The sequence below is a fragment of the Apodemus sylvaticus genome, chromosome 15, assembly GCF_947179515.1.
Source record: "Apodemus sylvaticus chromosome 15, mApoSyl1.1, whole genome shotgun sequence".
Taxonomy (NCBI): domain Eukaryota; kingdom Metazoa; phylum Chordata; class Mammalia; order Rodentia; family Muridae; genus Apodemus; species Apodemus sylvaticus.
In genome coordinates this window covers 1,470,649-1,484,602 of record NC_067486.1, presented here as the reverse complement: position 1 = coordinate 1,484,602, position 13,954 = coordinate 1,470,649, and the positions used below count along the sequence as shown (strand labels likewise).

Genomic DNA, 13,954 nt, shown 5'->3' with positions numbered 1-13,954 from the left:
CCTGGGAAGCCCTGCTATGACCAGGAAGAGAGCATGCCCTTCCCACCTGTGTCTTGTGACGGGCTGACGCTGTAGCTGTCACTCTCCTTGTCCACAGATCCTGTAGCCCTGGGTGTAGGCAGTCTCCAGTCTGTGGTGAGGGTGTGTGCTGAGATGGTAGGGTGGGGTCTGTTGAGGGTCCACTGGCTGGCATACCGGTTTCTTGCCGTGGGTCCAGCCTTTGCATTCCTCCTGGTGGTGGGATCTGCAACAGATAAGGGGGATTGTGTGTGTGTGTTTAGGGGTCAAGCAGAGCAAGCAGCTGTCACCCCCCTCCCTGCATCCCCACTCAGCCAAGCCCCTGGGAAGCCTTCCTTGGATTTTCCTGTTGAAAGCCTTCTTGCCCTCTTTCATGACCTACTTACTAAGTTTGCCAGATGTTTAAGTATTTTTAAAAAAAATCCCATAAGCAGAAGAACACCCCATTTGGGTTTGGAAGCTTTAGATCAGAACCTTGTTTGTGGCCATTAACGATGGCCAAAACATTCATTTAAACTTTCTAAATATCAATATCTCCCAATTAGACAAAGAAACTTGACCAAATGTGTTTGAACAAGATTTCCTTTCTGAGTTTCATTTACCATAGTGTAGACTAGACTACACACTGTTCTCCACTCCACCTCAAGTTATATCCTCCTCATCTTGACTCCAGGGTCATAGAACATAATCTCATTTGGAAAAACAGTTATTGCATACATGGTCAGTCAAGAGCTGGTCCCAGGGGGAATAGGGTGGGTCCCTTTGCTGTAAGACTGGTGGACTTAGAGAGATACAGGAGGAGGTTGCCCCCTGCAGGGTGAACCAAGAATTGTGTCTGAGTCCAGGATGGTGGCTGCTAAAGCCTTGTTTCAAGTTCACTTATCAGTTCAGTTAGTACTTTCTATCCAGCTATTTAAGCTGAAGCCACTGAAAACAAAATACCACATTTTTTTCTGTCCCAATGTCCTCCCAGCATGTGACAGTATGTCTCTCAATGAGCATCATTGGATGAACTTTGATGAAGACTTGGACTATTTAATATGAACAACAGATAGTTAAATGATATCTGGATAGTATGTGTCAACTGTCTATAAAAGATGTCAAGGTTCACATGTATGTGGGCTGCTTTCAGGGACTTGTGTCTTCTTTAAATCTGGAACTAAGGGCAGCAGGTGAATGGGGCAGTGTGGTCTTAGTTCAACCCTGGTGAACGAAGAAAAGGGACATACTAGTAGCAATATGTGTTGAGCCCTGAACACATATTGTGTTCAGAGTATTACCTTTCCTGAAATTCCCTGGACCAGGGGAGATGTTCTGCTCACTGGAGTGATTTTTCTGGGACTCCAACTAAAAGTAGTTCAGGGTCTTGGAAGGGACTTTTCCACTTCTGAATTCTCTGCTTCTTAGAATGGCATAGTCTGGCCACTTTGTGATCAGCACTGGTGCAGCTATCTCTCTTCTTTTCTTTTCTTTTCTTTTCTTTTCTTTTCTTTTCTTTTCTTTTCTTTTCTTTTCTTTTCTTTTCTTTTCATTTCTTTTCTTTTCTTTTCCTTTCCTTTCTTTTCCTTTCCTCTTTCTTTCTTTCTTTCTTTCTTTCTTTCTTTCTTTCTTTCTTTCTTTCTTTCTTTCTTTCTTTCTTTCTTTCTTTCTTTCTTTCTTTCTTTCTTTCTTTCTTCCTCTTTGTGGTTTTTTTGAGACAGGATTTCTCTGTGTAGTCCTAGCTGTCCTGGAACTCACTCTGTAGACCAGGCTGACCTCGAACTCAGAAATCCACCTGCCTCTGCTTCCCAAGTGCTGGGATTACAGGGTTGCATTACCACTACACGGTGGTGCAGCTATTTCAAAGAAAAAAACCGAGACCCAACTTTGGACATGGCTGCCTATGCTCAATTACATGCTTCTATGAACTCGGATGTCTCTCCAGGGTAGATGCCAAGGGTCTGTCTTTAGAGCTGTCTATACAGCTGACCCACAGTAATTGTTAGAATTGGTACTTAGCCTGAAGTTGCTTCATGGATAAATAATGGCAGCTTAGGCATGACACAGCTCTTCTGCCCGTCTGCTCAGGCACAGTCTCTTACTTGGCCAGATGTGGCCTGATCCTGGCTGTCTGGGTCTGTAGTTGGGTGTGCACAGGACCATGGCTTGTCCATAATCCCCACTGGAGCATGAAATGCTGACATGGGGCATCAGGGAAAAGCCTTTCTTTGCAAGTGGAAGATTTTTCCCTTTGCAGATTTCTAGTTATTGGTCTTTGACCTAATCCATCATTCTAGGATTTAGGAGAGGAACATTAAGAAGATGGCCAAATCAATACATTTTAAGATTCTCTGGGTCATCAAAAGGCCCAGTCCTGCTGCATGCTTTTGACTACATTGATTTTTTTTTTAAGGCACATTTCATCTCTTGCAAAATTCCATAGAAGGCTTTATTGGAAGATAGTTTCTGGCTTTGATGAGAATGCAAACGAGCTATGCCAAAGTGTTGGAGCCCTGTACACAACAAGGTGTGAATGATAATTGTGATTTTTCCCAGGGAAGAAGAACATTCCAGAGAGTTCCTCCACAAGATAGAAAAACAGTGTCACGGGTAGGAGTCTAAATGTCTTCCAGGCACTATTGACTTGATAAGTGGAGCTTAAATAGTACAGCTTGTTATTTAAATGCTAATGAGTCTTTTCTAGAAAATTACCCAGCCCCTTATGTAAGTTTTGAGGAATCTCATTTTTTATTCTTTGGGTTTCAAATTGCAGCCACACTTGTAGAGGATTCTGAGAGTTCTCTCTGCCTGGATGCCAGGGTTAGGACAGACTCAAAGTCCCTAACTCTCTTCTCAAGTCTCCAAGTTCTTATTGGGGTTTCCTGTCTTAGAAAGCTCATTTCTCAGTTTGTAGCTCAGGTCTTCCTTCCCCACTGAGGCCTCCCTATTTGGAAAATTTCTATTCAAAGCTGCAACTCTTTTCAAGTTAATTCTATTCATTATCCCTTGTCCCCCTGGATGAGGACAGAGCTAGCAGTGGCCTGATAAATGTTGAAAATATAGGTCATGGTATTAGTTTTCTGAGCTGCAGGCCACAATTCTGCTCTGGGTTATGCAGGTGTCCCAGGGTTAGAATCGTGTCAGGATGTGGGAAGTCAAGGATACCTGACACACTTTTTTTTTTTTTTTTAAACATAACCAGGTTTTAGCAAACATTATTTTGAATCTGAATTGAACTTGATATGTCCACTTCCAACAGCGATGTAAGAACTTGGATTCTGCTCGGTGATGACTTCGCTCATCTAGGAATTTTCTTTTGCCCCTGCATGGAAGAGTCTTTGCCAACTCCAAGCCTCTAATATAAATACAACTCTGCGATTAAGCAGCATGCTTTCCAAGCAGCCAACGAGTTAGAGGATAGGGGGTATAAATAACTCCTGACCTTTCAACTCTGGGTCTAAATCTGTATTAAGTTTCTGCCCATTGAATCAAATTATTTTAATTATCCTGAATTCAGGATCAGAGAGGATTGTGTGGGTAATAGGTTGGTTACAAAGCATGTCACGTGTGGAAGGACTAATCACTGGATTAGTCTTCCTTTATCTGCTATCTGTTCTCAGGTCCCGTAGATGAGGCCTCAGCTATGCATGGAGAACTCAGCAGTCTTCCCATGCATAACAGCTGATAATTTCCCTATTTAAGTTGCAAACATTCATCTAGGGCTTCTGGTGCATTAGACCATGATATTACCTTGCCCACAGGAGCTATTTTTTTCCTGCACTTTCTTGTACCATTCTGGGTGACAGTGTATATATTCAGAGTTGTAGTAATAAGGATTCAATGTATATTTTAAGCTTTTTTCATTATTTGGATACAACGTACTCACATCTTCCTATGTATTTTTTTAAATAATTTCTATGTGATTTATAAAAGTCAATATAACGTAAATGCTAGAAAATCAGTTATTATATTGTATCATTAGGGTGGGTGTATGAGGGCGTTAAATCTACAGACACAAATGCAGTAGATATGAGAACTCATGGTATGTATATGATACATATCTATGTATGTGTACACACACATTCATGTATATTGACCTGTGTGTTATATAAGCCTTCTTTAGTTCCCACATGTCCTTTATGTAGTATCATCTATATTCAGACAATGGCTAAGTGTAGGGCTTTCAAATCATGTTGCCTGGTTTTCAAGTATAGTTTCATTACTCAAAGGCCATGTAATTCCGGCTTTGTGATCTCATTTGGGTAGGTCTGTATCTCTCATTTCTGAGACTGGTGACATCACTGCCACCTCGAGCTTTTGGTGATCTGAATGTGTTAGAGAACCCAGGGTATAAAAGTCTAAGTTGCCTGAACTGCAGATCCTCAGCCTGATGGAGAATGTTCTGCATGTATTGGGAAGATTACGGTGGGTTAATCAGGAGGGCTAAAATTTTGGTTTAGACAGTTTGACAGAAGAATAACCCTTAACAATTCATATGCCAGGCTTCTCAGATGGGTGGTGATGGCCAGGGATGGGCAGGCAAGGGCCAGGCTGAGAGCCACATGACCAGGTCACTGGTTGTGGCAAAGTAGAGGGCTATGCAACTGTTCTAGTCAGAAGTGGTGCAGGGCTGGGCAGGAGACAGGTATGGTAGGGACTTGAGTTTTCCTGGTTGAGGCTCAGCTACTTTCCCTGGGTTCCTCTGTATTAGAAGATTGAAGCTTGTGGGCCAGGAACTTGAGCATCTGGGAAGTACATCTATGATCTATGTCTACATCTAGCAGGGAGCCAGGACCCGTGGGCAGACCTTAGCTCCTGTAGCTCTCACAATTATAAAGCCCCTGTGCAGGAATGACACCAGCCTCTCTAGATAATTGAAGGGGTAAGGGAAAGAAATGGGAGGAAGGCTTTTCTCAGAGCCCCAGGGTCTACAATTCCTGGCCTTACAGATTCTTAGCAGCTGGTGCAGCTGTCTGGGGTGTTTGTTTTCTATCAGGTTGAGGGAACTGAGCAAGTTATTCCCCTCTCAGGACCTTGACTCCCTCATCTGTGGGAGGATTGAATTACATGTGAACTTGACAATCCATGCCACTGTGTGGTGAGAGGACCAGATGCCCGCAGCAGCACTTGGTAACTATTTGACCCTCAATATCCAGCAGTTCTCCAACCAAGGACTCGGCCAACCATTGACCACAATTATGTAGAAAACAAAACATGTCCAGCTAGAACATGTAGAGACATCTTGTCATCATTCTCTAACCATGAGGAGATAGCAGCTATCCATATATGGTATACATTGTACATACAATGTACACATGGTGTATATATGCCAGTGTACATACAATGTGCACTCGGTGTACAACATACAGCATACATACAGTGTACATACAGTATGCAAGGCATTATAAGGAATCTGTACATTATTTAGAATATATGTGAGGATGACTACATCTTATATAGAAACACTGGAACACTGTGTTCATTACCATTTGTGATCTTGGCACAGCTCTAGCTAGAGTTGCCTCAGAAGAGGGAACCTCAATTGGGAAAATGTCTCTGTCAGACTGACTTGTAGATAAGTTTGTGGGGCATTTTCTTGATTGATGATTGATGTGCCAGGGCCAAATCCATTGTGGTTAGTGCTGCCTCTGGGCAGGTGGTTCTGGGTTGTATATGAAAGCAGACTAAGTAAGTTGCAGAGAGCAAGCCCAGTAAGCTGTACCCCTCCATGACCTATGCATCAGTTGCTGCCTCCAGGTTCCTGTTGTGTTTGAGTTCCTACCCTGACTTTTCTCAGTGATAGACTATAACCTGGGGTGTGTAAGCTGGAATAACTCTTTTCCTTCCCAAATGTGGATTGTGATGTTTATCACAGCAGTAGAAAATGAACTAAGAGAGTCATTGTATACAAGGTACTTGAGCAGCCACAACTTGGAGGTCCAGGAAACCATAGATATCAAGGACAGATGATATTTAATGAATGCATGGTAAATGTTCTGTACACAAGTGAGCAATCGATGGATAAATGAATGAGTAACTTTCAGGTAACTATGATATCCAACCCCTAAAAATCAATCATGGGTCACCACACTTGCAGACCTTGCTACTTTTCCCAGGAGAAGAACTTGTGGGTAGGCATCTTTCCATCAGGATGAAGGAAAGAATGCACTTTCTCCAGGAGGTCAGAGCACACAGACCTGCTGAACAGAAATCTCGAGATGGATGAGAAAGGGGGTAATGGGTTGAGTTCCCAGGCCCTACTTGAGCAAGTTTAATCCCCATTTACTTCTGTCTCAATCACTCTGATCCCAGAACTCTGTAGTTGATCAGCACTTGATCTTTACAGGGTGCATGCCTAAGGCATATGCTGGGAGCAGGGTGTGAACAGAGCACTGGGTTCCAGGGTGTAACATCGGTGTCATCTATGCAAGAGGAAGAAAGGAAACTGAGCAGAAGACATGGCCAAAGCATGCATCTTCACATGCCTAGAGCAGTGAATGGCACATTGTTTCAATTCCTCATCCACAGGAGAAGAATTTGGCACAACTTTCTGGCAAGCTAATAAAATACTTGGGAACACAAACTCTGTAGTGCAATCATGTTTGTATACAGACAACAGCTCTCTGATTCTTTAGTATAAATAAAGGCTCCTGCAATAGCAACATGATCCTAACATAGAGGATGGAAGAATGATGCCTTTTGTAGTTGAGACCATGGGGAATATAGTTGAATCATAGAAACCTTGGCATCCACTGGGACTGGATCCCAGAACCTCCTTGGGTACCAAAGCCTGCAGATGCTCAAGACTCTTTGACACAATGACATGGTGTTTGCATAGAACTTGTGTGTGTCCTCCCACACACTTCAAACCACAGATTCCTAACAGTACCTAATTTAATGCAAATGCTATAGAACTCTGTTATACTGCAAGTCTGAGGGAACTGTGATCAGGGAGCCTCAGCCCTGCTCAGTACAGGTGGAATCTTTATGAGGAGTTCTTATGTGTGTGCAGCTGCACCCGCAGAGGCAGAACCCTTGGCTATAGAGCTGGCTTCACAAATGAATCTCTGCAAACATAACAAGCTCTAATGAGCTGGGCTTAGGCCATTGGACCACAGGACTGTGTTCACACAGATGTGACAGCTGGTTAGAGGTGGCAGCAAGCTCCAGGGAGCAAGAGCAAGCAAGAATCCGGGTTCCAGAACATTCCTGAAGGTCGAAGTTCCGAAGGTGCTGTGGGGCCCAGTCACTCAGTATCTTCATTAAAAACGATCACAACACACACATAGGCACACCCACATGCACACACACAGTGTTTAGGTTTGAGAATGTAGTTAATGGGATAATTAAAAGATTGTAGACATCCTCAATAGAGTGTTTTCAGGATGACTCTGAACAATTCCATCTTAGGACAGGAGGAGAGAACTGGAGGAGACATTGTCCAGTGTCCTAGCTTGAATTGTCTATCTTTCCGTCAGCATGATTTAATGAAATTTGCTGTAAAGGAAACAAGTGTGTTTTCAAGTTGTAGTGTTTCCAGGTGACAGCCAGGCTGGATCCTGGGACAATGTCATGGGACTGTCAGAATGGAACCCACTCCCCACCCGACCCGGGCATGGCCTGACTAGTGTTTCCAGGTGACAGCCAGGCTGGATCCTGGGACCATGTCGTAGGCTACCAGAATGGAACCCATGGGCATGGCCTGATCTGGGCAGCTGTTTCTGTTTCCTACTCTCTTAACTGCTTTCATGGCGGCTTGCCAGCACCCCAGGGCTGTGCCTACTCCAGTGCTCTGGAGAGTCTTGGGGTTTTCCCCTCTCTGCTCTCTCCTGACAGCCAGCTCCAGCTCTCCCTCTGATGACCTTGGTTCCCCTTTGACCTTGGTTTATACCACCACCTCTTCCAAGGAGGAATTCAAAAAAAAAACCCCATGTCCAGGGGGCTCCTCCCACCTTCCCTACTCAATTGTCCTGACCTTGCACCTCTTCACCCTATCTGTTCTTTATCTAGCATTTCCTGAGAAAGAAACCATACCCCTTGTGTAGCATCTGCCTCCCCACTAAAATGAAAACACATGTCTTTCCTCATTTTGTTTGCAGTGCATTCCCAGCACTGGGTATGAGCCATGTATGCAAAGTGAAATCCAGATAAACATTTCTAAATGCCGAGTGGATGAATTCTATGCTTAACAATTTCACAGCCATGAGACATGGTGCACACTCCTCCCAGGGTTCCAGCCCACTTGCTGGAGTACCTGGTTTACAATGTCTGCACGTGGTACAAATTCATCTCTGATATTCTAAATGCTATCAAAGCCACTTCCTGTTATCGCAGGGTATGTTCATCATGCTGCTGGAAGTTTCTAGAATATTCCTGTCATTGCCTCTGCTCCTGTATTAACTACTTGTAACAGCCATTGTGCCTGCCTTTGCTCTCAAAGGCCATTCAAAGGAAAACATGATTCTGTGCTGCTCTTCACCTGGCAGATGGAACCAATGTGCTGTGATCAAGGTAGGCAAGATGTATCTCCCAGATGTATCATCTTTCCTTTGAATTAAGAAAACAGTGTAGCCTAGAAACCTGAAGATGCTGATGCCAGGTCTCAGCCCCCACAGTGGTGAAGTCGAAGAGTGATCAAGGCCTTGAAGCATTTTAATAACAAGGCTCTTAGCTTGTAGACACAAGCCAAGAGTGCTAGTGGTTCCTACTACTTGTGTCTCTAGAACACACTGACATCCTTAGAAGGAAGGAGACAAGGTTTGCACAAGGGACAAACCAAACATGGCTTCAACATGTTGAAAGCTATGGTCTCAGGTGGTCCTCAGCTCTGTTCAGTGCTGTCCTGGTTTGGGAGCTGATCAGTCAGGTCACTGTGTGGCATAAGCTAGAATTTGTAAGCCCCACCCTCCAGAAATACATCGTGGGTTTCCTCATGATCCTATATGGCTCTAGAAGTGTTTTTTTGTTGTTGTTTGTTTTGTTTTTTTGTTTTTTGTTTTGTTTTGTTTTTTTATAGAGAGAGAGTGATTAGGGACACTTACAAACTAGATAGCAAAGCTTCCCAAATGACAATTGGGACATCAATTTCTCACCCTTTGAGGGGATTTATGGATAGTCTCAATTATGAGGAAACAAGACTATCTAATTAATAAGCTAGATGCACATTAGGAAACTTCTTTGCAGTAATTAATTTCCATCTATTATCAATGCAAATATGAATAACTAAGCAGAACAGAATCTCTAGATTAGCCAGAACCATCATTCTTCTCTGTGTTTAGGAGACAAATGTTAGCTTTGAGGTCGGACATGTCTACGGCAGCTCTCTTGGACTATCTGTCTGAAAGTCCATCTTCCAGTGCCTAAAACAAAGATTCTGATGTCTACTTTATGAGTTGGGACCTTGAAAGGTTGCTGTAGATAACAGAGTGAGATTATTTCTCTCCCCCAAATGGGACACTGTCAAACATATTAAAGTTAATCATTCTTCTCTCTTCCATGCTGTATAAAGTTCAAAGGATTAAATTCACCTGAAATTTCTAGCAATTTCTACAGTAAACCAAGACTAAGATTTGTTGGTTTGAGTTGACACACACCTAACAGTAATAAAGGACATCTCAATATCCCAACTAAAAGTTCGTCACATCTATTGCTTAGGTGTGTAACTGAGAAGGCCCACCCTTTTATTTTCAAGGGGCATGGATATTGTCAGCTCTGACAACAGCCACACATTCCAAGAGCTGCTGAACACTCACTTGTTCCTGGCCGAGCATCGGAGACATCCACTAGGGGCCCGGTGGCCTGAGACACCGATTGGTAATGCACCGTGTGAGTCACTGTCAGTGACTTCTGTTTGGCTGCCTCCCCAAAGTCAGCATCCGTCAATAAGACCGTGGAGCGGTCATCTGCAAAAGGAGGCACACAGGAAAGCCAAGTGAGTTTAACAAAGGTGAGAACAATGGGGTTCAAGACACACACACACACACACACACACACACACACACACGCACGCACGCACGCACGCACACGCACACGCACACGCACACACACCAGTACAGAGAAGGTCAGCTTTCTGCCTCTTTGGATTTGGCTTCTTGTGAAAACAACACCTCTCGGTGTAGCTGACCACTTGGCATTCTTTGGGGTTTATGTGTTTGTCCAAAGCTTGCCTGACACACTGTACATTGTCAATGCTCCCAGTGATATGGTTGCCCTGTGGGACAGGTCTTTTCAGCTACTGGAACAGTCTGGAACTAATCCTTGTGGTCCCCACACTGGGGTTGGCTGTCACACTGACCTAGGTCAGTGTTTGGAGAAGGGGGAAAGGACTGTCCTGAAGAACTTGATGGTTCCTTTCCTTTTCTCTGGCTACTTCTGAGCTTTAATCTTTAGTACATGCTTTGACTGACTTCAAGGATGTTTCTCTTGTAAGTCCCTCAGGGCACAGACTCTGAAGTCTGGGAAGGCAAGAGCCAGGGCCTTGGAGTACCAAGGGGAACAGCCGTGTGAGATGCATGCACCATTGTCTGTCTGAGGACCTTCATTATCGTTCCCGATTTTCTTTAGAGTTCTTTGACACAAAGGGAGACTTTGGTTGGGAAATATGGAGTTTCTGTACATTTTCAGAGACTGTGAGTCAGGCTAATATTCTGATTATAAGTCAGCCAGGACCTGCTCCAGCATGTCTGAAGGGATCGGGGGAGGGGGGGTGAGGGCTGAGGGGATTACTGATGCTATATTCATAAACAACGCGCAGCAAGGCTTCTGTGCCCAAAAATGGCTCTGAACAGAGAGAACCTTACAAAACCCAGTTGCTCAGGCTCTGGCAGGGGAGGAAAGGCCTCTTGAAGTTAGAATCAAATTTCTTGGCAGAGAACTGGAGAGGAGGCTGCCAAGCTGTCTGTGAGTGTCCCAGCGGGTGGCACAGCACAGGTTGGTATTGAGATGAGCGCCAGAACTGGGCTTGGAAGCTTGGCTCTGAAGCTGTCCTTCCAACCCTCATAGAAAGTGGGATTTGTACAGAGATGGAGTCTCGCAATTATGGCTGATACCAGAGGACCCCTATCTACATTGGTTTGTCCTCTATAACACAGCTGTTTTGTAGATTCTGGTACATGGTTATGTTTTTAAGATGAGATTCACTGCTGGGTTATAAACCTGTCCTGGGAAATGTCAAGTGCCTCCTAGCTGATTGCGAGGTTAGCCATTCATTCTGGGCAGAAATGAATGGTGGTCTAATGCTGGATTCTTATAACCAAAGCCTGCAGTGTTTCCTAGTAATTAGAAAGTGCCATCGACCCACTCTTTTGGAATTACAGGAGACAAATGATGGTCGGTGACAGATGATGCTGGGCAGCTTGTGACGGATCTCTGGCTGCAGGTCATGGTGACATACAGAGATGACTGGCAGGCCGTCTGGTATTCAGCCGGCAACAAAGAGCCCATGGAAGCTGTGTACCACAAACAGGCTCCATCTTGCTGTAACAGGCATTTGAAGGATTATAAAGGGTCTGAGGAGGGACACTTACAAATATCCTCTGTACCCCTCACTGTTACATAACCATTGTGACCTGCCAAGCTCCCTAGCATCCCTGCATTCTCAAATCAACACACAGGGTGTTAGCATAGCAAAGTGCATGGCCAGAGGTGATTTTAGTTTTAATGCCCTATCTTTGGAGGTCAGCGAGAGAGGCATTACTTAAGTCCCAGCAGTAAAAAACATAGACAACCAGAAGCAAAGCATGGGCTTTGGTTTGCACTGAGAAAAACTAACACACCCTTTAGTGTGTACTTTAGAGAAAGCAGGGCTTCCTATTTGACATGGACCTAAGAATTAATGGGAGTCATGTGACAGGGCCAGACTGAACTTGATTATAGTTTTGTTAATTGAGTCTATGCCTGGACTGAGTGCTGATGCAAGGAGGGCAGACTGGGCCCTGGCATTTCAAAGTCATCAGCTCAAGATACTGTTCAAGATGGTGGGACAAGGAAAGGGCAAAGGTGACAGAAGAGACTTTCCGTTCACCTCATCTCTTCTTGCAGCCTTCCTGGTAGGAGGTGTTCAGGGGCAATACTGGGAAGCATGCATTTTATCTAGACCATGGGGAAAGGGTTGCATTTGTTTTGGAAGGGTCCCCTGCCACTCACTACACAGCAGCCCTTTCCCCTCAGGCCCATTATGAAAACCTTTCCACATCTCATAGAAGAGCAGTCTCTTTCCTGTGAGCTAATAGACAGTTAAGCAAGTAACATGGAATGTACTAAAAGAGACCATGGGATTTAGAGAACTGTTGATAAATGTTAGGGGATGCTGTGGTTGGTACCAATCACAGGAAGGCAGCAGGTCAAGATGCTGGGTTTGTGGTGGATAGGCCACAGCGCCTGTCATTTTCATGGCTTCTCTTAAGATTGAGAAATGTGGGGACGGGGGCGGGGGCGGGGTCCTGGATAGAGAGCTGGCCTGGGAAGTTATGGGATGCTGGAAATAGGGAGACAGCCTGCATGGAGACATTTATTTGTTTAAGTCTTAATCAAATCTTGAAGGTTTATTTAATGAAGGCTGACCTCGTCAGGGTTGGCAAGGAGAGCACAGAATGTCTAAGACAAAGCTTTACAAAGCCGGCCTAAGGAGCTTACTGCTGCAAAGTTTTCATCGTTGGAGGGACAATGGTTTCTCCAGGAAAGGCCCAAAGTGAGCAGAGTTGGAGAGTTTTCGTGGTGTATTGACTGACACTTAGAATTCCCCTCAGCTTCTCTACTCAAGGGGCATGCAAACTATTCCCATCAGTGCTTCCCATGCTCATAGGTCAGGAGGGGGAAGCATGGTGGCCTCCCATCCTACAGCAGCCATTCCCTAGAATGTCACTAGCAGGGCACCTTACCTATGGTCTCCATTGTGTCTCTCTCTTCAATCAAAAGCTGAGCCCTGGGTATATCAATGTGCATTCTCAGAGTCTGTTGCTGTTTGCTTAAGGTATCTGAAGTCCGTGTGTTCTTGCTGAGAATAAGAGAGAGCATGTGTTAGCTGACCCAGTTCAATGTGACTTTATGCTGGCATGTCACTCTATATAAACCTAGTTTATTGTTTAATTATGAGAGCCACTTGAAGAGAAGAGAGGGCAATGCACATGACAGAAAATGCCTTTTCCTCAATCAGGAGATACTTATTAAGATTAAATTTCAGTAGGCAAAGGAGAATCAGAACATATGCACTTCTAATAGGTGGGATCAATAATGATCAGTCTTGAGAAAATTACCGTTTCTTGGGTAAGGGTGAGAATAACCTTAAAAAGGGACATTCAGATAATGGCACGTACAGTTATAAATTATATCCATCCATCTGTCCATCCGTCTGTCCATCCGTCTGTCTATCTATCTATCTATCTATCTATCTATCTATCTATCATCTGCCTATCTAGCATCTATCATCTTTCTATCATTTATCTATCTCTTTTATCTATTATCTGTCTATCTATCATCTATCTATCATCTATCATCTTTCTATCATTTATCTATCTCTTTTATCTATCATCTACCTGTCTGTCTATCTATCTATCTATCTATCTATCTATCTATCTATCTATCTACCTATCTATTCTACCTATCTATCTTGATGGTAGCAGGGAAGGAAGCTGTGAACAGCTGGGCACTGGACTGAGGCCTCACAGATCTGTATTGCTATCTAGTATCTTTTTGTTTTTCTTCTACTGACAGGCCACAAGCTTGTTAGCATCTCCAACATCACTTTGATTTTCCTAGCTGAGCACTATTTTGAAATAGAGAGAGAGAAAAAATTCAATTACTAAAATACTTTTATCTCAAAATTTGTGCACTAGAAAATTACTCTGAGAGTGGATCCTCAAGTAATGGAGGTAGGTGGTAGAACTGACTGGTGTAATCACAGCCGGTTACAGCCAGCAGCTCCAGGTTAAACCTTTGTGCTGAATGGTTGACAGGGCCT

The 13,954-nt window shown here is 44.0% G+C and overlaps 1 protein-coding gene across 1 annotated transcript in view; it reads right to left on the bottom strand.

Moving 5' to 3' along the window:
- Window positions 1-13,954, bottom strand: part of Dscam (DS cell adhesion molecule) — a 690,093-nt gene that overhangs the window by 18,984 nt on the left and 657,155 nt on the right. Inside the window, exons 31-33 of the mRNA XM_052159081.1 lie at window positions 12,876-12,991; window positions 9,750-9,899; window positions 47-244 (exon numbers count right to left, since the gene is read on the bottom strand). Of these exons, the coding sequence (XP_052015041.1) occupies window positions 47-244; window positions 9,750-9,899; window positions 12,876-12,991 (464 nt within the window). The remainder of the gene's footprint in view (window positions 1-46; window positions 245-9,749; window positions 9,900-12,875; window positions 12,992-13,954) is intronic.